Below are 24,248 nucleotides of genomic sequence, written 5' to 3'. Positions count from 1 at the left end.
GACTCTATTTTCCTAAAATCCATTCTCTTCTGTGTTTAGTATCCTCTATTTTTCCCTGGGTAAAATTTTCACAGTAAGATCTGACTGACACCTGTCATAAAAAAAAAATTCTTTCAACATTCAGTGACAGAAGCTTAAAGCTTCTGATGTCAAATCCTTAAAGTAATATTAAATTTCCAGAAATCTTCCTGTTTATCATCAGTAAGACCTGTAACGTCATCCTCCATGTCATCAGGTATCTGAACCCTCAAAAAAACTTATTCATTGCCCGCTAAAAAGGCTGCCCAAAATAACAAATTAAACAATGTATTACTGCACAAATCTGATTCTCAAATTTCTTGTCCTCCCCTCCCTCCCACAGGAAAAATTCTTCATAGTTAAATCATCCCTAACTGTAACTGGAAACTATGTCCATCTAATATCTATATTAAGTACATGACACCAAACAAATTGGCATTTAGGGTGAGATTCACCTCACCTTAACTTTGAAAATCTGCATCTCAAGTAATCATGTTTTCCTTTTTATTGTTGTCCCAAAAGAAACAGTCATTTAAATATGACAATTCACCCCATTTGACACCTAGTTTCTGGGGTAAATTATCCACTGGAATTACCTCTCTGTCTCTGTTAAATCAAGTGTGACAATAAAGTAGTAAACAAACAGATTTAACATCTAAGTTTCAGTTCTTCAAAGATAAAAAAGAAGGATTTATCTTGCCCATATTCTATCAGGTTACTCTAACTTGTTCATGTAGACTGACCTTAAAGCCTTTTGATGCTGCTATGTGGGCAGCAGTCCAACCCTCTTTGTCAGCATGGTTGATGAGATCTGCAGAAATAACAGGCTTTACTCTACTGCTATAGTTGTCTTCTCTCTTCTCCAAAACAAAGTAGTCTAAATTAGGCTCTGCATCAGTCAAAGAGTTCCCATTGTTTGGCTCTCCATAGTACATAAGGAGCTTGAGACTGTCAACATTACCAGAATCCACTGCTGCGTGAATTGGTGACCAGCCATCCTAAAAAAAAACCAAAAACCAAAACAAAAAGCACACTTCCACCAAACACATAGAAAAATGTTTGCAGAACATTCATCAGCAATGAATCTGAATGGAACACTGTTTGGAAATTAATAAGATAAACAAGAGTGACATAATAATCCTTTGGGAAAACAGAGTTGCTTGAATATGTTTGGGGTGGAAGAAAGAGAGGGAAGAACATGCAGCAGAAATAATATTTTACAGCTTTGTCCAAACAGTCCAACAGAGAGAAGCTTCAAAATTTTTAGAAGAGCCTGATATAGGACTTACATGTGGTTAATAGACTGTTTCCTTATCATGTATCAAACTAAGACAATTCTAATGATCAATAATTTTTTTCACGTTGCATTACTCAAGTTATTAGTCAGATATTTTCATGGTTTTGACATCATAACTTCCTCTCGTTTCAAGTAAAATATATTTACTTTTCAAATCCAAAAATGAATTAAAAAAAGAAATCAGTGTAATAGAGGAGCAGAAGGTACTGTGAAGCTAATACTCTTTGTGCTGTGTTTCTGGACAGCCTACATGCCACATCCCACATTTATTGTCATGTTTACATCAAAGTCTTCAGAAAAACTCCAGGAAAGCACCAGAAAAGGGCAATACCTAGATGTCAATTTTGAGACAGTCCTCTTCCCTTTCTCCTGCATATACATTTTTTTGCCATATTCTCCTATTTGTGATATATGAGGCTTTACAATACTGGCCGGCAAATTTGGAGGCAGATGTCCCCTCAAGGACAACAATAAAGCACCCTAGCATAAAAGGTGGAAGCAAAATCCCTATCTCCACCTCCCTACCTTAAAAATAAGTCAAAACAGAAGAGTTCTGTTTTGCAAATCTAGTGCTGAAGAGAAGTCTGCAGTAAACTGCAGGCAGAACCTGAAATATGTAAAATAATATTGAAGTTGCATAATTCAGATTTTGGAGACAATACACAGCTTAAAAACAAAAATGCAGAAAGCCTGATGAAAGGAACAAAATACTAATGTTAAATTACGTGGCTTATTCCAGCTTTAAAGAAAACTTTCAATAAATATTTAAATGTAAATATTTCCTAGCTGTTTGGAATTATTCAATACTATACCAGGTAGTTTAACTTTACAGACTGTTTTAACTTACACTGGTTTTTACTGTTCGATCTGCTCCACCTTCCAACAATAGCTTAATACAATCGTTATTTCCATTTTTACAGGCCAGGTACAAAGGTGTCTGTCCTCTTTCAGCAGCATGGTTAATATCAGCCTGATACATAATTAATAATTCTGCACACCTACAGCAAGAAATAAGATACTAGAATTATCTTGTAGTCAACATCCAAAAACTCTTTATAACTTACAACACTTAAATATTCTTTAAAGTACTGATTTTACAGATCCATATCTACTTATGATTTTATCCATCACATATACACATGATTAAGGTAGAATTTTATACATTCACATAAATATCAAGACAGAAAATTGGGTTACTTTAAACATGTAAATCTTGAACTACTGTAGACGCATTTAAAAACTGTGAATATAAAACATTTAATTTCACAAGGCTAATAAAAACTTGATGACAGCTGCTTAAGAAAAACCTTCATCTGAGAAAAAAAAACCCTTTTCTTTCCTCACTAATGATATTTAAAATAATTTTAAAAAGAAAAAGTAAAAAAAAAAAAAAAAGAAAGGACTAGGACTATCTTTAGATACCAGCAAAAGGGTCACTGGCCTAGGGAAGTAAACAGGCAGGGACAGCAAACCAGCTATGCCACTACCTACCATTCAGATCCCCGAACGGAGGCTACTCCAGAGGGATGGCTTGGGGCATGTTGGTAGCAGCTACTGGATTAGGGAGCATAGCAGATTAGGTGGAGGGCTGAAGAGTGACTCACTAGGGACCAGCATTTGGATCCAAGATCCTGTACTTCCTGACAACCCTGTAGCAGTACGCCCAGCCTTCTTCCCGATTCTTGTGCCAGGTTTGTCTCCCTTCCCCTTCCCAAACACAGCTTTTCAGCAACTTTCAAGACTTTAGAAAAATCTTAATTCCAGTCCATTCCCTCTGCAGTTCAAACAAGGGCTTTAAACAAGCGTTAACCCCATCTCTCTGGCTAGATATTTATTAGTCCATAAAAATAGAAGGATATCAACAATAAAGCCTCAAAGCACCTAATTCTATGCCACATAACTATTGGTTAGGAGACCATACTATAGCAACAAGATGACAAAATATTTAAAGCAATGTAAGATACATACAAGAGTGTAAGTGTATAAGAAATCACGGATAAAAACTCACAAGTATTAAAAAAAATTATCTCCTTTTAGTAAGCTCTTATTTAGTCAGAAAATCAATCAAGTTCAAAAGAAAATGACCAATTTTAGAAAAGAGTAAAACAGATAACATTAATATAAATTACTTAGCTGCACTTTTAGAAAATCTGCAGATGAACAGAAAAAAATACAGATAGAAGTAATGCTCTACCTTATCAAATGTTCAACATGTATCCTAATCACAAAAGTCAAAAAAGTGATCTTAAGATGGGCTTATTATAAGACATCTCCATAAAGCAACTGCAGATTGAGTTTTAAGCCTGCTATGTTAAAAATATCTGTTTTACTATTTGGCATTGTATTCAGTGATTCTGGAAATGCTACATTGACTTTCCACCTCAAGGTCAGGTAAGGTCAGACTGGCCTGGACCACATGGGAAATGATTTTGAAAGTTTCTCCTGAAAGCATTTTCTGAATTGGTGATACTACTGAACAACCCTAAGCAACTATATTTTCTTTCTGACTCTCTAACTGGGGCTGGAACAACAGTATTGTGCCAGTTCAGGAATAAGGTTAACTGACAGGTCACGGGGGACTGGCCAGCAAATCTATCACAGGCAAGTACTGTGTAATTGATAGTAGTTTAGTGCTGTCATTAACCCCAGATTCTTAGTGCTGTCATACAAGTAACGCAGACTATGAGACACAACACTTGAAACGGGACAGACTATACAATTGCCCCACATTCTGCCTATTACAGAATTTTTCTGAGCCAGAACTTTGTAGTGATCAACAAATCAAGCAGCTTGAAGCATTCATAGTCTTTCTGATATTTTTGGCTCGCCCAGTTATTATTCCATGCTCATTTTTGCAATTTGGTTCATGTTTGGTGTCTAAAAAAAGTGAAAGCAAGAAAAGTGTTTAGGGATATCATACAACATAAATAACTCTAAGGGAAAAAGAATATAAAGTCTGCAATATCATAACACAGCAGATGATATGTAGCAAAGTGTTGTGAGGGTAGGTCAGAGAAATAAATAACTTCCTATCTAAACAAAGTCTAAGATATTTATTTTAGTGAGAGAATATGAAGGGTGTATTTTTGGTTTGTCTTGTCACATGTAATTTTACAGATTTTTTGTAGAACACTGAAACATTTAACTAGATATGTATTTCTGTGCTCAAGACTCCTATGGGAATCTGCTACCTCTGGATTAAAACTTCCAGTAAAAGATGCCCATTAGTTGATACACTTGAAGTCCTCTAAGAAGTGGCAAGAATGAATCTCTGATGATCCTTATATACTCATGGAAGACTGTAAGAAGGACAGGAATCCCACTCTTCCTCATTGTTGGGTCAGGGCCTATCACAGGATAATAACACTCAAAGACCTATAACCCCTATATGTTACCATATCAGAGTAAAACCCTTACAAATAGTAAAATGCAATATTAAAGGAATCAAAAACTGAAAGATAAGCAAAACACATAAAACAAAGGTGAGGTTTGTAATAAAGATTCCTACTCATGCTATTTAAGACTTTTTGCATTTGTAAAATAGTTTTATCTGGATGAGGATGGTCTGGAAGAGGTTATCTAGTGGTTGCTTCCAACTTTCAGTTCTATTTCCTACGATTCTATGACACACAGTAAAGCTGCAGAGTAGAAAAGCAACATCAGCCTTCAGCTCCTCTGATGAAGGGAGAAAAAGGGAGGAAAAACCCAATCATTTGGATGAATTGTTGTGTACTGGTTCTCAGTATAAAAAGAAGACAGAATTTTCCAATCATGCTGTCATATAACGCCAATGTTTATAAAATTAGGAGCTTCAAAAAGAAAAGGAAATTATTGTAACTACATTTTTAAGTGTTCTTAGAAATATTCTGTCGTAAGTTATTTTCTGTTTTTCAAAGTTACAAAAACCTTAAACCTTAAAAAACCTGTTTTGTTGTTTAAAGTATTTGATTCTATGTCACTCAGTATCTATAATACTCAGATAAATGTTCCTTTGTCTCTGAATATGACATTCATAGCTCTCTATGCTTCAAAGAATCAGTGCAAAAATAATTTCTTTTCTTCTTTCTCTGTTAATCCTGTATTATGGCTGATATCTCGAAGAAAACTAAGAAAATCAAAGGTATGACACCCACGTAGACCGGTATCTTATTGTGGTTACTAACAATACATGTTCAGCAACCTTAAGAGCTGCAATTGGAAACAAAACAAATGGAAAATATTAAAAACAGAATTACATATGAATATGAGTTTCAGTAGATGCTTTAAATAAATTATAGTTAAATGCATTTATACCTCAGAAAGCAACAGTAATGTCCAGAAAAAAAGTATATAATATAATGTAAAGAGAATATAAAATTGAGTAATAGCTCACGGGCGAAATCTTAAGACTTCACTTACTTGACATGTCCCTGAGCAACTGCTGAACACAAGGGTGTAAAGCCATTTTTATCAGCAGCATCAACTTGTGCTTCTGCAGTCAGCAGCAATCTCACACAATCTATAAATTGAGAGAAAACATAGACTGATGCAACAAAAACAAGTGGCTAAAACTAGAGAAGTTAAAATCTGCTCAAGGGGCAACAGCAGCCAGTCTTTTTGACTATACACCGCACACCTTCGCGAACCAAAGTAGAAGCTCAGGAAGTAGTTTGCAGGAGCGAGGTGAGAATGGCTCCCTGGGGGCGCCACCACTCCCCTGCAAAAAGGACCTGGGCTGGGTTCTACTGGGATCCAAATTCGTGCCCATTGCTGGCAAATCTCACAGTGTTAGCTAATTTATGTGCCTCCAAAGTGGGGAATTTGAATTATCCTGCAGCATCCAAAGGCAGCACAGTCCCACTGGCAGTCACGTGACACATCCCAAATATGACAGCCACAGGAGAGATGCTCACAAGGTACACGTAACTCAAACAACAGGCTGGCCAGTCTTGTTTTCAGACACTGACATGGGATTGCAATGACTAATAAGTTGACAGCCTCAAACCTCCCAAAACCATTCCCATTCATATATTTCCAAAATGATATGCTAAAAATAGTACCAGCCTGATTCCACCGCTCTACAGCTAAATTAAGATAATTAATCACATAGTAATTAGACTGCTTTTCATCCACAAATTGGAATATCATTTGATGCAATTAAGTTTGAAGAAAATACTTAATCTGCTGTATATTCTTGAAATTGGTTCTAGATCAAAATAAAACAAGTCTTTTGTAGTTGAAACTATTACTTCGAAAATAGGCTCAGCTAGAGCACCAATTATAAACTCGTGACCTGATTTCTAGCAAGCTTAATGCACTCTTACAGCACTGGATAAGATCTCGGAGCCAAGCTTTGCTAGTGATGTTTATCTCCAGATATCAGAAGCATATATTTAGAATTACTTAGAAATCTGACTAATCTAAAACATTCCTGAACATATATACTCCTGTTACAATTCTTTCAACTATTAATACAAATGCTGTGGATTTGATTGAATAAATAATTTACCATTAAGAAATAAGATTTTAAAACACTTTAAACTATTATATTGTAAATTAAGATTCTTAAATTCTTAAATAAGTAATCTGATCTGAAATGATTTATTTTAAAATTGGTTGTCAAGATAAGCAATCAGGACTTCATCTCTAATAATTTTTTTGAGTCAGAAAGAAGTTAACTAACTTTCCTAGTATTTCCACATGTAAGATAATACCATTTAAAATCAAATTATGTTTTCAATCACTTTATAACAGAAAAAATACTCTGCTAACAATGACATTTTTTTCCTCTTTCCATTGTCAATCCCAGTCTTATACCAAACAACTTGGAAATACAAATTCCTGCTTGACATCCTAAAATACTTCTAAATTTTACGAAGGATGGTGAAAAATTTTCTTCTAGCAGTTTCAAGTATTTGGCTAGAATGCTCCTTGGTGTCCTCATAAAGCATATATTAGCCATGCAAAAGTCATGAAGAACGCACAGAACAAGACCGCCTTTCTAGAAAGGTATGGTTAACTCACAATTATTGATTGGCAGATCACTCAGGAGGTAGCTTATCTATGTGAAAATACTGTTGCTGATGAAGATCACTGAAAAGAGCCGTTTGTTCTCAGGGATAGGTGGAAGCATGAGGAAATACAGCTACTTTCATGAGGCATACCATTTGATCTAATAAGGTCTACATGACCTGTTCTGGTGGCATATCAAACAAAAGAGCAATAATCTCCAAGAAGCCTGGGTCCTCTGGATGGACTTTTGATTCAGATTTGGATCATTCCAGGCTCATTAACTCCAGTTCACTGCTGTCTGCCACAGAAGTAATCGGCAGCGGAGGGGACTGGGTGGAAGGGCAGGCACAAGACAGACACCGATGTTGTCACTCAGTTAAAGGTTTTGGTCAAAGCAAAAGCAAAACATGGAAGCTTATTAGCACAAACACCTGGAGACTTTACTGCTTTCCACCACAGCTGGGTAGTTAGTTCTTCCAGAGTGCTGGCAAACACCATGCAGATACATCCAGTGGCTCGGCAGAGCTGACTCCATGTAGCTGTATGTCTCTGCACCTCACTCCTTTCTACTTCCCACATCATTCCAGTTTTTCCTATCAATCAGGGTGCCACAGCCTCCAAATACTCAGGATAGAAGAGAATTGATTATACCATAAATGCATACAATTAGCACATAGCTGAGTCCAAAGGATATCATTATTATTCTCTTCACATCTTTCAGTTTCAGGAACTCTTATTATTTCATTCTCTCTTTCTCAACCACCTTGTGCGTGGCAGAGAATGGTCAGGATTGGCAACACAATACAGATATGCAGATGTATTAGCTAAGTGAACTGCTGTACATGTTATCAAGTGCACAATAGACTGAAACGGCTTCTGCTTTGTTAATGGATCAAACCAAGACGGCCTGACAAAACAATCTGTTCAGCTTTCCCAATCTAGTGGTTAAATCATAAAATCAACAGTTTCCCCATGTCCATTCAAACACAAAGAAAGTATTTAGTGTATATTTTTAGGGTGAAGTTCTCTTTCACAGACCTACAGAACTGGGGACAGCGTGTGCAGGAAACAAAGCAGCTGCTATGAGCTGCATGTGCTGGAAAAACCCTCAGCTGCAGCTCTCAGAAGGCAACTGTTTACGAACAGGAAGGCTATACATTTTGCAAATAGGACAAATGAGGAAAGAATATTTGAGTGCTCTCTTTCCTTGTGTAACTGAATTATCTCAATAGACTGGGCTGAGAGCACATAACAGCTGCTGCCACCATGCTGGTTACAATGTGCTCTACCTTTCTCTAGTTATCTACACATCTCAAATACTGTATTTCTTCACAGAAAACGTGTGGAGATCATTCACTTTCTACTCTTCCCGGACACTCTGCAACATCCTGGTTGCTTCTGAAGTAAGGTACTCACTATGCTGGATCTTAACAAGTCTTGAGCTACTTTTTTCTTCTGGCCAACTATTTCCCAGGAGAAATTGGAAAATCTGGTTAGCTGACTTAGAAGAAACAAGTCCTGGAAGTGTCCAAATCTATTTAGTCACCAACTCCAGGTTGAAAGTATTCTCCATAAATTAAATCACAGTGTAATCACCCACCAGGGTAAGCTTATGTGTTAAGTCTTATGGCTGGACTTGATGATTTTAAGGGTCTCTTCCAACCTAAATGATTCTATGATTCTAAGGAAAAAAAAAACAGCCGAAAGACAGTAACTTACCATTGACAATCCTGTTCAATGCAATGAAAAAATTTGTACAATAGATTAATTTACCCTGGTTAAAATTACATCAGTGTAATCTCTTTCCACCTGGTTATTTAAAAAAAGCTATTAAAAAGGACTTCTTAAAATAAGTTATTTATTCCTATACTCCCTTTTTAGACCTATATATTTTTACATAAATTTGTTTTTAAAAGTCTCTATTTTGAAGAGCTGCATCTATCCATGCACTTGGGAACAAATGGAAAGTAACAAAGAAAGGATTATATATTGAAGTTACTCACAAAAACATTATAAACCTACTACTCTCTATTTTCATGTAATGTGTTAAGGAGACACCAATATTGCTGCTGTGTGATTCATTCAGAATTCATACGATCCATTTAGTCGCTAAAAAGCGATGATTTGTACAACAAAGTATTTTTCACATCCTGTCAACTATATAGAAGTGCAAGATTAAAACCTTTGTAATATATTTTTTATCTTAAAAAGTAAAAATACTAAACAATTACAGAATGCATATGCACGTGTTTGTTTTTATTATTGTGTTTCCATAGTTCTGTCAAGAGCCTCTCTTATTTGAAATTTTGACAATAAAACAAGAAACCAAATTATCTCTGCTCGCAGTAAGAGCTGCTCAGTAACTGTAACTGAAAATAAGGGCATTTGCTTCGAAACATTTTAGGAATACAAGATGAGTAAAGAAGAATTGGGTCAATTACGGTCTCCTACAAACACCAACAATGATAAATGGATGTAAGCGTAAAAGAATCTACAGAACATCCATTCAGTGAGGGCGGAAAAATAATTCCACACAGTATAATAAACTTGGACTCCTAATACTGAAGATAAAAAGTTGAAAAAAAAAAAAAAGAAGATAAGTGCCAAAGGAAGAAAATAAAATAAACTACTACTCTAATATTTAAGGGTCTTGGCAACTGCAAAGAATCTGTCAGATGAAAAGGCCCAGATGTTCCTACAAAGCAAACCATAGCACCCAGCAAGCAAAGACAAAATATACCATTCTGAACAAAGAGAAAATTCCTACTATCCCTTTGTCTGGCAGCAAAATTAACCCTGAACGTGTCAGAGAAATGTACATTAACTGCTTAGCTATGGATTTTGGATCCTAACTTTCTTTTGATGTTTAAAATACTTGAGAAAAATAACAGAATAATTACTCTAAATACTATTTTGAACACTGGATCAGGGTTTTCCAATTGTGTCACTAAGAAATACATTGTTAAATAAATCCACAAAGTACTCTTGAAAGCAGTGGCTTTAAAGGCACTATGTTCCACCTTTTCCTGTGAAATAAAATCTTGACATTACTAAAAATTAATGGAATTTTTGTAATTGGTATTGATGGATTTCATCTTTAGTGCCTAAAACAGCACAATAAGATTATTTGCAATACAAGAATCTAGGATATTTTTACATAAGTAGAAAAAACTACAGTAACATATACTAGAATTTTAAAGAAAGCTGCTATTTGAGAGCCTTATGTTAACAGTCTGGAAACTATCGCTTGGAGTTTGTATCCTTGAAATTCCTATCTGTAACTAACATATTTGACTCATTTCATAAATATATTCATAAAATATGAAGACTGCCTGTTGAAAGGTTCAGAGATGCTACGTCCTCGAGACTGAGGCTTAGGGTTGTGGGGAAAAGAAAAATGTTAACTGTCTCAGTAGAGCCTAGAGAACAAACTAAGGCTATTTAGTCTGGTTCAGAAATGAAGACAGTTCATTTTATTTCCCAAGTAACACACTACTCTGAAACCATCTTTGATCATTTTCACCGCTGCTGCAGAAGATCAAAACACTGGTAATGACCGATTCTTTCCTGCTTACTCCCTGTAGAGGGAAGTCCTTTGTTTCAAGTTATCTTTGCTACAAAAGATCTTTAGTTTGTCACAGCACATGGGGTGATGATATTTGGTGGCTTTTTATAGGAAGGGAGTGGATAATTAGAATGCATGTTCCTGCAGAATGTTACCACAAGCAAGAATACTTTCTGTGTTCCAAAATCCTGCCTCTGGAAGTATTGCTTGTATATATATATCTGCTATACTATGACTTTTGTCATATAATCTATATATCTCAGTTTCAATTTCACATTATTTAAAAACATGCATTTGGCCTAACTTACTATTTAAAGCTTATGAAATAAGCTCTCACTATTTCACTTGAATGTTTTAACAAAACACTTTAACACTTACCTGTATGTCCATTTGTAGCAGCAGAATACAAGGCAGAATAGCCATCTTCACAAGAGTAATTAATGTCCAGTCCTTCTTCATTAAGCAGCATTGATAATAAAGTGACATTTCCCTGGGCAGCAGCTTGGTGAAGAAGGGTGGGCCTGCCACCCAGGGGGACAGGACCACCGCTTGTTAACAAAGGGGTTAGGGAGGAAGACCAGCCTGTGAGTTAAAGCACCAGAAGTTAGGTGGAAGACACATAAATAAAGCTCTGCATTTTCTGTGTTCTTTTAAAAAATAAAAAGGATCTTCAAAATGACAGGATTCATTAGGTTAGCCCAAGTTTTGTGATGATGCTTTGTCTATACATCAGAAGGTATTCTGAAAATAAAATCTTTGTACAGGGGTGGCGGTTGTTAATGCTAATGAACAGGATTTCATTACAAAAGGTTAATGTGAAACTTAAGTACTGTAGTAGCAGCTGGATGTCTCAAAAAAATCTATACTATTAAAATTCAGAAACTACCGAAAGCTTTATACAAGTTTTAATTTAATTGCTAGTATGCTGGGAAGGTTTTTTAAAGTGTCTAAAGAAAGGTTTCCAAAACAAAATACTTATTTTCATATGAAATTTCATCCTCCTTTACAGTCTTAGTGCAAACTTTATATCTCACCTGCAGTTATACAGATGAAGTGCAGAGTCCTTAATAACTTTAAGTGTCTTTCAATAAGTTTGCAAAAAACTGTAGAAATAATTTACACAAATAATACAATAATATATTTATTATTGAACTGTACCTTAAGGTAATGTTCCTTTTACTTAGCAATACTTAAGCAATATATTATAAAATGCTCCAGTGTGAATAAATAACAGGTTGTATAAAATTTACGAGTGAAAGCTTTCAAGTCACCCGGTTAAAAAATAATATTCCAGTCAAAGCTTTGAAAGCTTAGGAATTATCTTGGTTTAATGTTCTGTTCATTACTTATCAGCTTTAGTAGGGAGTTTGTTAAGAATATGAAGTTTGCTGCATAAGGCATAGAAAATTTTGTGCCTTTTTCCTTGATCAAGGACTGCAAGAGAAAATAGGAGAAAGATTTTCTTCTTATTTTCACTATTACCTTGAGAAAGTCCACATTATATTTCTCCCATGAATAAATAACTTTGTGTTCTGTGGCCGCACATAAGGTATTATATGAAGCTTAAATCTGACAATGCAACACACGTTTACACAGCTTTTCCTGTGGTTCTGCAACACCCAAGACTGAAGAGGAGCTGCAGGGCATTACCTCCAGCTCCATCAAACTGACCAAGTGCTATCCAACCTCCAACACCTAGAACTAGAAAGAGCATGTGGCAGCAGCTCTACCATGCTGGGATGATGTGCTCTGCATTTTGGAAAAACAAAATTAAATATTGAAGTTCCAAATAGAATTCTATAGAAGCAATAGATTTGGAAACCTTGCAAGATCTGGGCAAATTTTAATTAAGATCCAGGCTTAGACAGGAATCCATCATCTGAGCAGCCCCAATAAAGAACATATAGTTTGATCCCAGTTCAAAACAACAACAAAAATAAATGCTTGGAGTATCTTCATAATTGTTTCTACAGCAAACTAAATCTGTCATTTCAATTTAAGTTTACTAGTTTAGTATGTAAAGGAAATGTATTTGCAGTATTTTCACAATGTTAGCGTATTATTCAACTTATTTATTTGATATTGACTATAAGAAGTCATCACTACAACTAGGAAGTTACCTTATAAATCCAACTTTAAACCAACGATAAACTGTAAAGTTAACTCCATCCATCTTCATATAACTTCAATTCTGAAGCTACCTTCTGACTATTAATACTCTTACTAAGATTTGTTTCTCCAATATTTTTAATCAGAGGATTTTGAGGGTTTTCTGAAGTTTGTAAAAAAAAAAAAAAAGCTATAAAGTAAACTGCATCCTTTAAATGGGAAAAAAAATACATTTATTTCCACTTCCAATATTTGAGAACAGTTAACTCTTACAAAATCCCCGAAAGTCTGAAGAATAACTTCTGTTCTTTCTTTCCATTATAAAAGTATTTTTATTTTTCCAACCTTTTGTTATTCTTTGAAACTAAAGGTGCTGCAGCTGTTGCTATCTACATTAACATTTTAAAAATGATACCTGTGTAGTTTTTACTGTCTTGCCATTGTAGTTAACTGATAGTGGACATTGCTTGAGTGGCACTCCAGATGTTAACATTCTTTGTCCAAGTGAGATTGGAATTATTTGGGGGTATCTGGGGAGCCTGACACTAAGCCTTAAGCATGAAGTTCACCTTGCCAAGCAGCTTTGTAATATGAATAGTATTTCTGGGTTCCTTTCCTTATTGAAAATAGTGCAAGTTCTTTGCTGTTTGCAGGGGTTTTTTTTAAGCATCATTAAAGAAATGCAAAAATAAAAGGAATTTTTTGTGTCCCATATGTGGTATCTTAACTTTCATTTCAACTCCTTGAAATGAAAAATATGTTGTTGCAATTCAGTGATGAAATTCATTATATTCACTAGGTTATCATTAGATGAAAATATTTGACTGAAGAAGATACGAAAACCAGGTAATAACATAAACATAACTTTAGCTTCTATTATCAGTGCAAAGCAATATAATAAAGATGAATTCATTCAACAAAATGCACCAACATTAGAAAATGCCAATAATTAAGGTACACCATTACAGATGCAAAAAGTTAGGAAGTGTGAAGCACCTGTGAAAGCTTGTAGGGCATGCAGTGATGAAGGGCAGAGGGATAGACAAAAACAGCTTCTGGCATCAGCTTCAGAATGTGAGGTGGTTAATTTCAGAGCCCAGATCAGTCCCTAACCCTCCTTCCCCCCACCCCCCTTTTATCTTCGAAGCCAATTGTATTGAGAGAATAAATCAATCATTATAGAAATGAGCAAAATAAAATCCATACTTCAGTGAAGAGTGACATAAAAAGCGCAAAACCAAGAAGAAAGTGAAAGCAGAAATCCCAGGGGTATGAAAATCCAACTGCCTACATTCGTTTCCATTTTGAAGTCTTACAGCCATTGAAATGTAGAAATCCAAACAGAGCAGAAGCATTTTGGCACCAGTTCAAAGGCTGCTGAAGTTAATGAAAACACTGTCGCAGATTTTGAATCAGGCCATAAATGTTCATTGTAATTTCTCTACGTGCAGTCTGTTCAACATTAATGACATAAGCTGGTGTCTTTTCCTAACAGGGATGAAAATAGTAACATGCAGTACAATGCCCCGTCTTTAAAAGAAGGTATCGTTGCATTAATTTAGCAGAAGGTGTAACCGAAATAATTGGTGCTCTGATTTTAAGTTTGCTCTTTCTAGAACCAAGACACTCCCTTACTGAAAATCCAGCTGTTGATATGTTCTTAAAACAATCTGAAGTAAGTAGGAAACTATTTTAAAATTAATAAATAGAATAGTTTAGTGATTAGGCTATTATCAATTCTTCTGACTCCACAGTAAGAAGAAAGAAACATTAATTTATTGAAAAAACAAAAAATATAAAAATGGAGGATTCTTTCAATGCCTTTTTTATTATGTTAAATTTGGTTTCTACTGTCATTTAAAACTATTAAAAAATTCTGATTGAAGCTCACTACTTACTATACAATAAAATATGAATAAGATTTCACCATGCTCTGCTTTAACCGAAATTAAAATCGAAATTCTAAACATCTTCTGAAAAAAGTAAATAAAACAGATTAAAATCAACCAGAACATTAATAAAACTAACTGAATCTGTGCCTAACGGCATGCAAATATAGATATGGGAAGGGGGTTTCAGTAGCATTTGTAGCTTGTTAGATGTTGTTCACCTCAAGAAAAGTCATATTTAAAAAAGAAACAAAAAAAAGAGCGGACAAGTGACATGAGTTCAGGCATTACTGACATCCTTACCTTAATGAAAACAGTGTTATTAAATTTGGTTTCTCTTTTATTTTCTAAGACAAATATATTACATCTATATTTATAAAATCTATGGTGTTTTTCTCAGCACAAAATTTTGAAGGAAATGCCTTTCCATACTTGCATAACATCTGTTGCTTAAAGTTTTTTTAGTTCTGCAGTTTGCCAGAACACTTGGCCAAAATAGATTAAGTTCCCTTAAAAAAAACATAAATAAAATGGGACTGGAGAATAAGTGCAATAAAATATAAGCATTAGTTTGGGTAAAGACAAAGGATCTCCTGAATATTTACCTGGATATTTCAGATAAAGTTATTAAACTTCTTTGAGCCTTTTTGTAGTCAGTAAAGGAGGGATATTAAAATAACATCTCTATATTAATAAAATAAAACAGCAGACCACTAGCTAGAGTTTAAGCAATCTTTCTTTGCAGACTTCAGATGGGGTACGTTTCCCATTTGCAATTGCAAAAATTCACAAAAAGCAGTGTCACTTACTAACAGCGCCAAATGTTCAGAGCAAGGATCATAAGGAGATTAAAGGAACCCAAATGTTTCCATCCCTTCCAAAATCCAGTGAATGGAGTACAAATGAAGAAAGGCAATCTGAACACATAAACCAGCACAATTTACAAAAACTAACAGTTTTTGACAAAAATCCTGTCTTTGAGAATTGCCTCTGAGAACCGTCAAAAATTTCATAAGAAACACAAATTGACTGTTTGGTGGAGGAGGTCTATTTAAAAGCCTCATTGTCCCTAAGGAAACAGTTTATCCTTGAAGCACAAACTAAAGCAATAACAATATATGGAGTTATGAAGTCAAGGAGTGATAATTTAATTTTTAATATTGAAGCTTTTTTAAAAGAATAATAAATACCTGTCTCAAATTATTACCAAACATAACCTAGTTATTGCAAGACCAACTGAAATATACAGCCTAATTGACGCTGACAGGATTTGTGGAAGACAGCCTCTTGCCTACAAAAACTATTCACTTTGAAGCTGATTTTGACAATAATTTGCTATATGGTAATAAAATCTTAGATTATTTTTTTTAATTAAATTTTTATTACATTATGGAGCCTAATAACACCTGAAAGCAAATGAGGTTTAGAGAATAACTGGAATACTGGGAAAGTAATTATCTATCTGATGTGATAATCAGACTCAGCTAGGAATAAGAGTTTAAGACGAAAATTCAGGACGTGCATATGAAAAACAGCAAACTAAGAGGCAGCAATAAAATCCCACATTTGTTAACTCTGAGAAATAGTAGATAAATGGAAGATAAGATTTCTGAGCTCATACTTTTTATGGCACAGTTCAGAAAGGAGAGAGGATTCTGACAGTATGGTGCCACAGCCAAATGTTAAAAACATGACTAGGTTATTCCAGGAACATGCAGAAAATCTTCAGTGAAGGGGAAAGGGAATAAAAATTCCTTAATAATGTAAACCCTGGAATCTCCTATATACACAGATACAAGTTTGCCACACACTGCTTAAGGAACAGCTTCTTCAAGGCTGGTGAGTTCAACTACCTTATCAGACAGTGGTGCAGCTACCAAGCCATGCAGGGGTTTTATACGCTATAGATGATGATACAGGGACTAAAGTGATGAGGAGCTGAAGTACCATAACTGACTAAGAATTACTGTTGAAAGTTTGAGACCATTCAAACATTCTTCAACGTGGATGAAGGCCTATAGTGTTCCATATCTGTGTGTCTGTCTTCCTCACTGCAGTGCAAGTCAGGCTAAAGAGGGGCTTCTACCTAATATTCTAGTGTTATTGATCCCAGCAGGGAAAAATGTTGATAAAAAGATTTATGGAAGATGTACAATTAACTGAAAGGTAGATCAGGGCCACCCTTGTTCATTTAACTGCCACCATGAAGATACTCTGAAGTTGGCAGCATGTTAAGCACACAAATAAGGCCCTACCACAATGCAAAATGAATAGCAGATACATGCACTGACTCCAGACTTAGACTATCAACATAACATTTAATTTTAACTCTCGAAGAGCAGACTTTTGCTGATATCTGTTAAAGTAAATGTGTGAGATGCCACACACAGTTATTAACAAAGCTTACAACTAAAACCAGAAGAACTACAGAAAAATTGAAATAAAAATGAAACACATTCTATAGGTTTGAAGTGATATTTTTGAAACTGCAGTTATCCCGGCAATTATATACCTTAATGAGCCCCAGCTATGCCCTGTTTTCTAAAAGATTCAAAAAGCACTGAAATACATATTCCATTGAAGATCACCAGCAGAGGCAATTTCAGACTGAGAAAGCATTTTGAAGTCTAAAGTAATAGTATTCACCAAAATAAAAAAAAGGCCCAAAACAAACAAAAAAAGAGTTTCTTCAATATACTGTAATCTGCAGCCCATTTACTTTAAACATTAGTCCTCTTTACCTTTAAAAAAAGCTTTCAATTTGGAGACCTCCTTGAGGAAGCAAACTAATTTGTAACATTCCTAAAGAAGCAAAAGAATTCCCATACCCCTGTAATGTGGAAAAAATAGAAATGAAAATTTCATATTTTAGAAAGTAAAAAAGAGAAAGGTATAAAAAGATAAATAAAGCAAACGAGAGATGAATAGGAAAACCAAAACATTCTTTTAGAGGGAGACAGTTTGTAGCATATCAATCCCTTTACCTGATGCTGTTACCAGGAGGCTGTCTGAATCACATGGTCTACAGGATGAAGCACTAACAGGGTTTATGGAGGAGCTACAGGCAATGGTGGTGGAAATGACAAAGGAATTTTCTGAACATGCAGGTTGGTTCAGTCCAGGGAAGTGGGAAGGCCAGGCACCCACCTGAGATGAGGCTATGGCTGGTATGGCACAGCCTGCAGGTGCCACAGATAAATCTATAGCAGGTTTTGGTGGCAGCTGAGGTGAGGACTTAGAAATAATTTCCTCATTTATTACCCTGATTCCTTGTGGTGAACTTGAAAGAGGTGAGGTCACGGTTTTGCTGTCAGTTTTTGCACTTGTATTTGGGGATCGACTACTATCCATTAAAACTTTAAGCTGTGGGTGTGGTGGTGAAGGAGTTTGTGAAAGCCCTGGTTTTTTAGGAGGAATGGGTGGAGGATTTCCTCTGTCAATTCTTGATACACTGGGAGTCTTTAAACTCATTCTACCGACTGGGGGGTAAGTCCCAACTTCTATTGAATGTGACGTCCCTGGCCGTGACGGAGCGGCACTCTGAGGGCTCGTAAATCTCGAAAGGACTTGGGTAACAGTATTCCGAGCTACCTGTTTGGCAACTAGGTTGTCACGACTAGTAGGGGATACATCCCTTGAGGGAGGGCTTTGGGTTGTGTTTCCATTTTGGTCTTGATCATTTGCATTTGCTTGAAATCTAAATCTAGCTGCTTGGATTCGTGGATTGAGGCCTGGATGCCCAGCAGTGTTGGCAGACGGTGAATGCAAACTGTGCATAGACGTGAGCGAGGAATTCTGAGCTGCGGCGGTCGGTGCTGCAGGGGTACAAAGGGAAGTACTATTTGAAAAAGGGGGAGTGCTACTTGGTAAATCAGGTGATGAGCCTGTATTTGGTCCATTTTCCTCAATTCTGTTTTGATTCTGTGTAAGAACAGGAGTTGCGGGAGGGACAAGTTCACTAGATGAAGATTGCCTATCAATGACAGGCTTCACAAATGCTGCATTGGCACACACATTCATTTTTGTATTGCCAGACACTAGTGGGTTCACTGTAGAAGGCTTTACAGACACAGTCAAAGGCAACTTCTTAACATTTTCTATGCTACTTTCCATCACTGCGGTATCTGTTTGGCAGGCAACAGTCCTTGAACTTGGCTCTTCTGTTTCAACAGATACAGAAACAAGAATCCTATCTTTATTTTTATCTTTATTTTTAAGAGAAAGATTAGCTTTACTTTCATTCTCCTTTTTTAATTGCTCAATCATTTTGATCATTTTATCTCTCTCTTCTCTGAGGTCACTGGTGTGTGCTTCCTCTCTATGAAGTTTGGCACGCAACTGCTCTCTCTCTGTGTCAAACTCAGACAGCTGCTTTTCCATTTGAGCTTCCATTTGTGTACTTCTTTGTTTCTCAGCTGCAAGAGACTCCTCCAATTCAGTAGCCTTTTTCTTTTCCTCTTCAAATTTTGACATCACTTCTTCCAGTTTCTGGGCTTCCTCTACAATTCGGCCAGACAACTGCTTACACTCTTTCACTAGCATCAACACTACATGCTTATTCTTTCCACGTTCTTCTTCAAGACGAGCAGATAGCTTTTTGTGCTCCAGCTCAAGATTCTGTAACTGAGATTTTTCCATTTCCAACTGTGAGAAAGCATGAAGAAAAATTCTCATTAACAAGATGGAGAATTTCAACATAACCTAGTATTAACCTGACATCAATATTTTAGCCTTTGAGAGTATGCCTAAAATGAACCTGTCCACTGCAGGAAAGTGATTTGTGATATCTAACACAAGAGCCTGTAATCTCATACAAGCAAAAGAAAGAGAAAGGCATCTCTGAAGAGCAATTCAGAAACTAAGTAAGCCCATCTACTTTCCTCTGTTGACAACACAGAGGCTCCCCAAAGTGATTAAACGCTTGTGATTCCTGAGTGAGTAGCTACCTTTTCTCCAGAAATTAGACATTAGACATCACAGAAAGTCCTCTTCTCAGCAAAGGAACCAGACACAAGCAAGAGATGAGCTTTGCAAAAAATCTTCGAGCCCAGAAATTAAATGTTTATGTTTTAGGTCTTCCTCAGACTGAAGGAGATTAGGGTTGAAACACACAGTCCATCATGCCCATAATAGGTGTCTTATATCTTATTCATAAATGTTAAAATAAGACATTCATTTCTAAGGCCAACTTTTCAGCACAGGCACAAATATATTCTTCTACTTACTAACAGCGAAAGGTCTCACTGACATCAGTGGTGTATAAACTATGTTATAAGCTAGAATTAAAAAATTACCTACTATGTTTAGATAATGGATAAGAATAATTTTTCCCCTCATTCATACAGTCATCGCCTCTAATTTGTCTTGCCTGCTGGTTATGCTTTTATTCAAAGACCCTGTTCTAGAAAAGCACTGGAAAAATATGCTAATGCACCATTTTGTAAAATAACTACTAGTAACAGTGCAACCCAAAAATTGCTTTATATTTTCCGAAGAAAACTTTTACACAAGTCAGACAAAAACAAAAGAAAAATAGATTTTTTCTGCTCCTCCCTTCACATACTGATGCAGTAGCTTCCTATATGTCTTACCTGAATGACTGATAATAAAAAAACAAACAAACAAACAAATAAAACCCCAATAAACTGCTGAGCATTCCTTCTCCTCTACTCTTTTTATTGGTTTAGCCTTGTCAGTTCTGCTTCATATGTACATACAGATTGATACAGAAATAACAATACAGAACTGTACTGCTAAAGTGCATTTTTTAAGTGGGCATTTTTTCTGGAAAAATATTAAAATAGAATAGATTCCAGAATCATTAAGGTTAGAAAAGAGCTCTAAGATCATCAAGACCAACTGTCAATACTTTCAGGTATTTATGAAAAAAAAATCAAGTGCTCAAAAACATGAATGGTTGATTTTGACTGCAACAGGAAACTGTTTCATACTTCTACAATACAAGAACATTTCATACTGCTCAAAAACAATCTAAGAAAAGCTGTGGCACATAGCAGTATATTTAAGATCTTGGAATAAATGTTTCACTTTAATAGATGAAGGAAGAATCATAGATTATAGATTCAGATTATAGTGTCATGGTAAAATGACACTAATTTCAGAGTTTAAGTGTTGTGAATATATTTACTGTAATGTGGGAAACAGGATGGCCTAGGGGATTGGTAATAGCTATGGAATATCTCCCCTTTCACTCAATGCTTAAAATATTGTCTTGGTTGCTAGATAAAAACAAACAGACAGACACAAGGGAAAAAAAAAAACCCAGGCATTACAATATAATAGCTTTTCAGAAGCCTGTTGCTACAGCACACTATTCCCTGTCCTCTCCAACAGGAGATGAAATTACTTACCTCTGGAAGCTTTTTCCACATCACTGTTCATTTTTAACTAAACTGCATTTAAACAAAAGTTAATACGAATACCATTTTTAAATAACAGTTTTGTTACTCTCCAGTTACACCATAGAGTTGACTCTCATGCCATCAAGAGATGAGTATGAGAGGCAGAGAGTCTACAACTGTAATAGAAATAAATCCCACCTGCTACAGCTCATTGTCCCCAGAATAATTTTTTCCCACATAGTAAGTAGAATTCAAACACAAGAAAATCCTTAAAAAGGGAAGCGAAATGACAGAAATAGAACAACAAATAAATCCTGCATGAATTTACACTTACAGATGAATGTGTGTCTGAATCTCCCAACACTGCTAATCATGTTACCTGGCTGTAAATTTATCTTCTGTTTTCTTCAGAAGAACGGGAAAAAGCATGAAAAGATGATGGAAATATTTATGTCGTGTATATTATAGTAATAGTAAAATTCCTTCCTTAAATCATGCCATTATCATAAGAAACAGTGAACTAAGAGGAAGAAATCACTATGGGAAATTATACCAACATTATAAATGTCATCTTGGCTTCAAACACCTCAAAACCTGTTTAGCAGTGAAGGGGCTCCAATGGGGTTTTATAGCTTCATTCCAGGTTAATCAATACACTCTCTACAAGGCATTTCACAAAATCAAGTCCACCCTTTCTTAAAAAGTGTTAAATATATAAAAAATAAGGTATGGCATTATCAGTCATTGCTAAACAAACAATATCAGCAGCAACACCTCGTCAGTTATGTTAATGGTAGTACAGCTGCAAATTAAATTAACAAGCTATTATGATGACACTGCGTTTAGGAATGGTCCCATTCACAGTTCTTCACATGCAGAAAAACAATTATTTTTTTCTCAAGCATTTTGTTGTTTTTTTCAAAGCATCCAACAGCATTTGGATGCTTCATAAGCATTTCAAAGCAAGTGGAGCATCCAACAGTTTGGTTTTTTTGCTGAAACAGATACAAAAATCATGAGAAATGTATACAGTTTTTAAAGCCTGGAAATACAATAAGATTAGAGTGAAAATGTTTTTATCAAGATTTTCTGTACTTTATTATTCCTGTATTTTGCTTTCAGATGAGGGATGGGTTCTATAAATTAACTGTTGTGAAATTACACTACTTTCAAATAATTACAAGCAGATTTTAATGTATAACTGGGATGAAATCAGCTTATCATACTATTATAGTATCTTATTTGTAAGAATTGCATATAAATAAAAAATCCCTACTACATGTATATACCCTCTATTTGATTTCAAATTGACAAGAGCAGCATTAGTTTCTTATTTTATGTTGTCTCCTATGTCTATCATTCCCTGCTGCCCTTCTTTTGGCTGCATCATCTTGAACAGCAAAACCCTCTGAATATTTACACGGCATTTTTTCCTTTAGATGACAGATCTGGAACTAGCTGTAATTATTTATGAGTTTATGAACTAACTACGATGTCATTTTGTGAAGTGTACTATATACATATACTAAATCATATCAGTAATGTAAACATCTGGAAATGTGTCCAAGAAGGATTTGAAAAGGGGTAAAAAAAGATACTGAGACAAATTATAGTGTCCCACAAAGAACCAACCAGCAAAGGTCCTTTAAAGGTGAGAGACAGAGTGCATGCCTTGTGAGAAAAGGTCAAGGGAGCTTGACTTGCTTAGTTTAGTGAAAAAAAGACTGAGGATGACCTAACAGCAACATACCACTCCTTCTGAAGGGCCCTTACAACAACGACAGAGTCAAATTCTTCTTGGTAGTGGCAGGTGGGGCCCCATAACAAAAGATTAACATGAAAAATCACCCTTTAAGAGGCTCAGTCTTGGAAAAGTTCTTCACAACGATAGTAGTGCAGAAAGGCTGCAGTATTGCCATTTCAGGACTCAGCTAGACAAATTCACAGATGACCAGATGTACTGCTGGTGATTATCTGCTTTAAACACAAGGTTACACTAAATCATATCAATGGGCCTTCTTCCAACCAATGTGTCTGTCTGTGAGCATGTATCCCAATACTAACCCCTGCAAACACTTGACAAATCAAGAACTGTCATTCTGATTATCTGGTTCTGAGTTCCCAGGAAACCTCAAAATTAATTTCATTAGCAGCTCCAGGAAAAGCATTCAAAGAGATGGAAGAGGATGGATACTTAACACAAACCAGATGACATCTGGGGATTAGGTGTTTGGTATATGGTAAGCCTATGACTGACAGTCATTTGTGCACCTCTTTCATTTTTCTACATTCTGGCACATTGTTATGACTTGCTTTTATGATCAAATAAAAATTTTATTCAAAGAATACTTTTAAGGTCACTATTTCACAAATAATAAGTCCCCATGAATGGGCGTTCAGTCTGAGTCCGTTTAAAGTCCAGTACTATCCAGAGAAAATAAACACAGCTGTACACAGACTTCATTACTTAGTGTAAGCATGAGACAGTAAGGGAATTCCAAACATGAAGATAGAGGCATCACACATTTAGAGGAGGAACTACTCTTGGAGGGAGGAGGTGCAGCTGGCTCCATATTTAGGTCACATTTGTCTAAGCTTAACATTTTTTAATAGATTGGGTCACCCTCCTTTGTTGAACATTTCTAGAAATCCCTCAAAATACCTTCATTACCCTCTTCCACAGAGGGATTTGAGAAGTGGAGAACAGACAGAAAAATGCGGAACTAAGGGAAGGTAAAACACTGAATGAGTGGTTTGTGAGTGAATGCAGGTGGTTGAGAGACAGGTCACCTATTGCCACAAACCTAAGAAGCTGGAGAGGGTGTCCTGTTCAAATAGCATTTCTAATTGGCTTTGAAAGAGGAAGATGTAAGTCCTGTAAAGTCATGCACACAGCTGCTCAACACCACGCAGTTTGTTTTCAAATCCTGTGTTATTTAAATTTCCTAGTTGTTACAAGGACTAAAAACAGTAGAAGCATAATGACACACTTTCAAAGCAACACACCTTCTTTCAAG

At 35.8% G+C, this 24,248-nt stretch overlaps 1 protein-coding gene across 2 annotated transcripts in view; it reads right to left on the bottom strand.

Annotated features, from left to right (window-relative positions):
* Positions 1-24,248, bottom strand: part of CTTNBP2 (cortactin binding protein 2) — an 88,213-nt gene that overhangs the window by 28,030 nt on the left and 35,935 nt on the right. For both annotated transcript variants that reach the window (XM_064446794.1, XM_064446803.1), the window contains exons 4-8: positions 17,854-19,513; positions 11,250-11,453; positions 5,714-5,813; positions 2,163-2,313; positions 762-1,016 (exon numbers count right to left, since the gene is read on the bottom strand). In XM_064446794.1, coding sequence (XP_064302864.1) covers positions 762-1,016; positions 2,163-2,313; positions 5,714-5,813; positions 11,250-11,453; positions 17,854-19,513 — 2,370 coding nt within the window. The remainder of the gene's footprint in view (positions 1-761; positions 1,017-2,162; positions 2,314-5,713; positions 5,814-11,249; positions 11,454-17,853; positions 19,514-24,248) is intronic.

This window comes from Phalacrocorax carbo, chromosome 1 (assembly GCF_963921805.1).
Source record: "Phalacrocorax carbo chromosome 1, bPhaCar2.1, whole genome shotgun sequence".
Taxonomy (NCBI): Eukaryota; Metazoa; Chordata; class Aves; order Suliformes; family Phalacrocoracidae; genus Phalacrocorax; species Phalacrocorax carbo.
The sequence above is the reverse complement of the archived record's forward strand: the minus strand, read 5'-3'. Positions and strand labels throughout refer to the sequence as shown.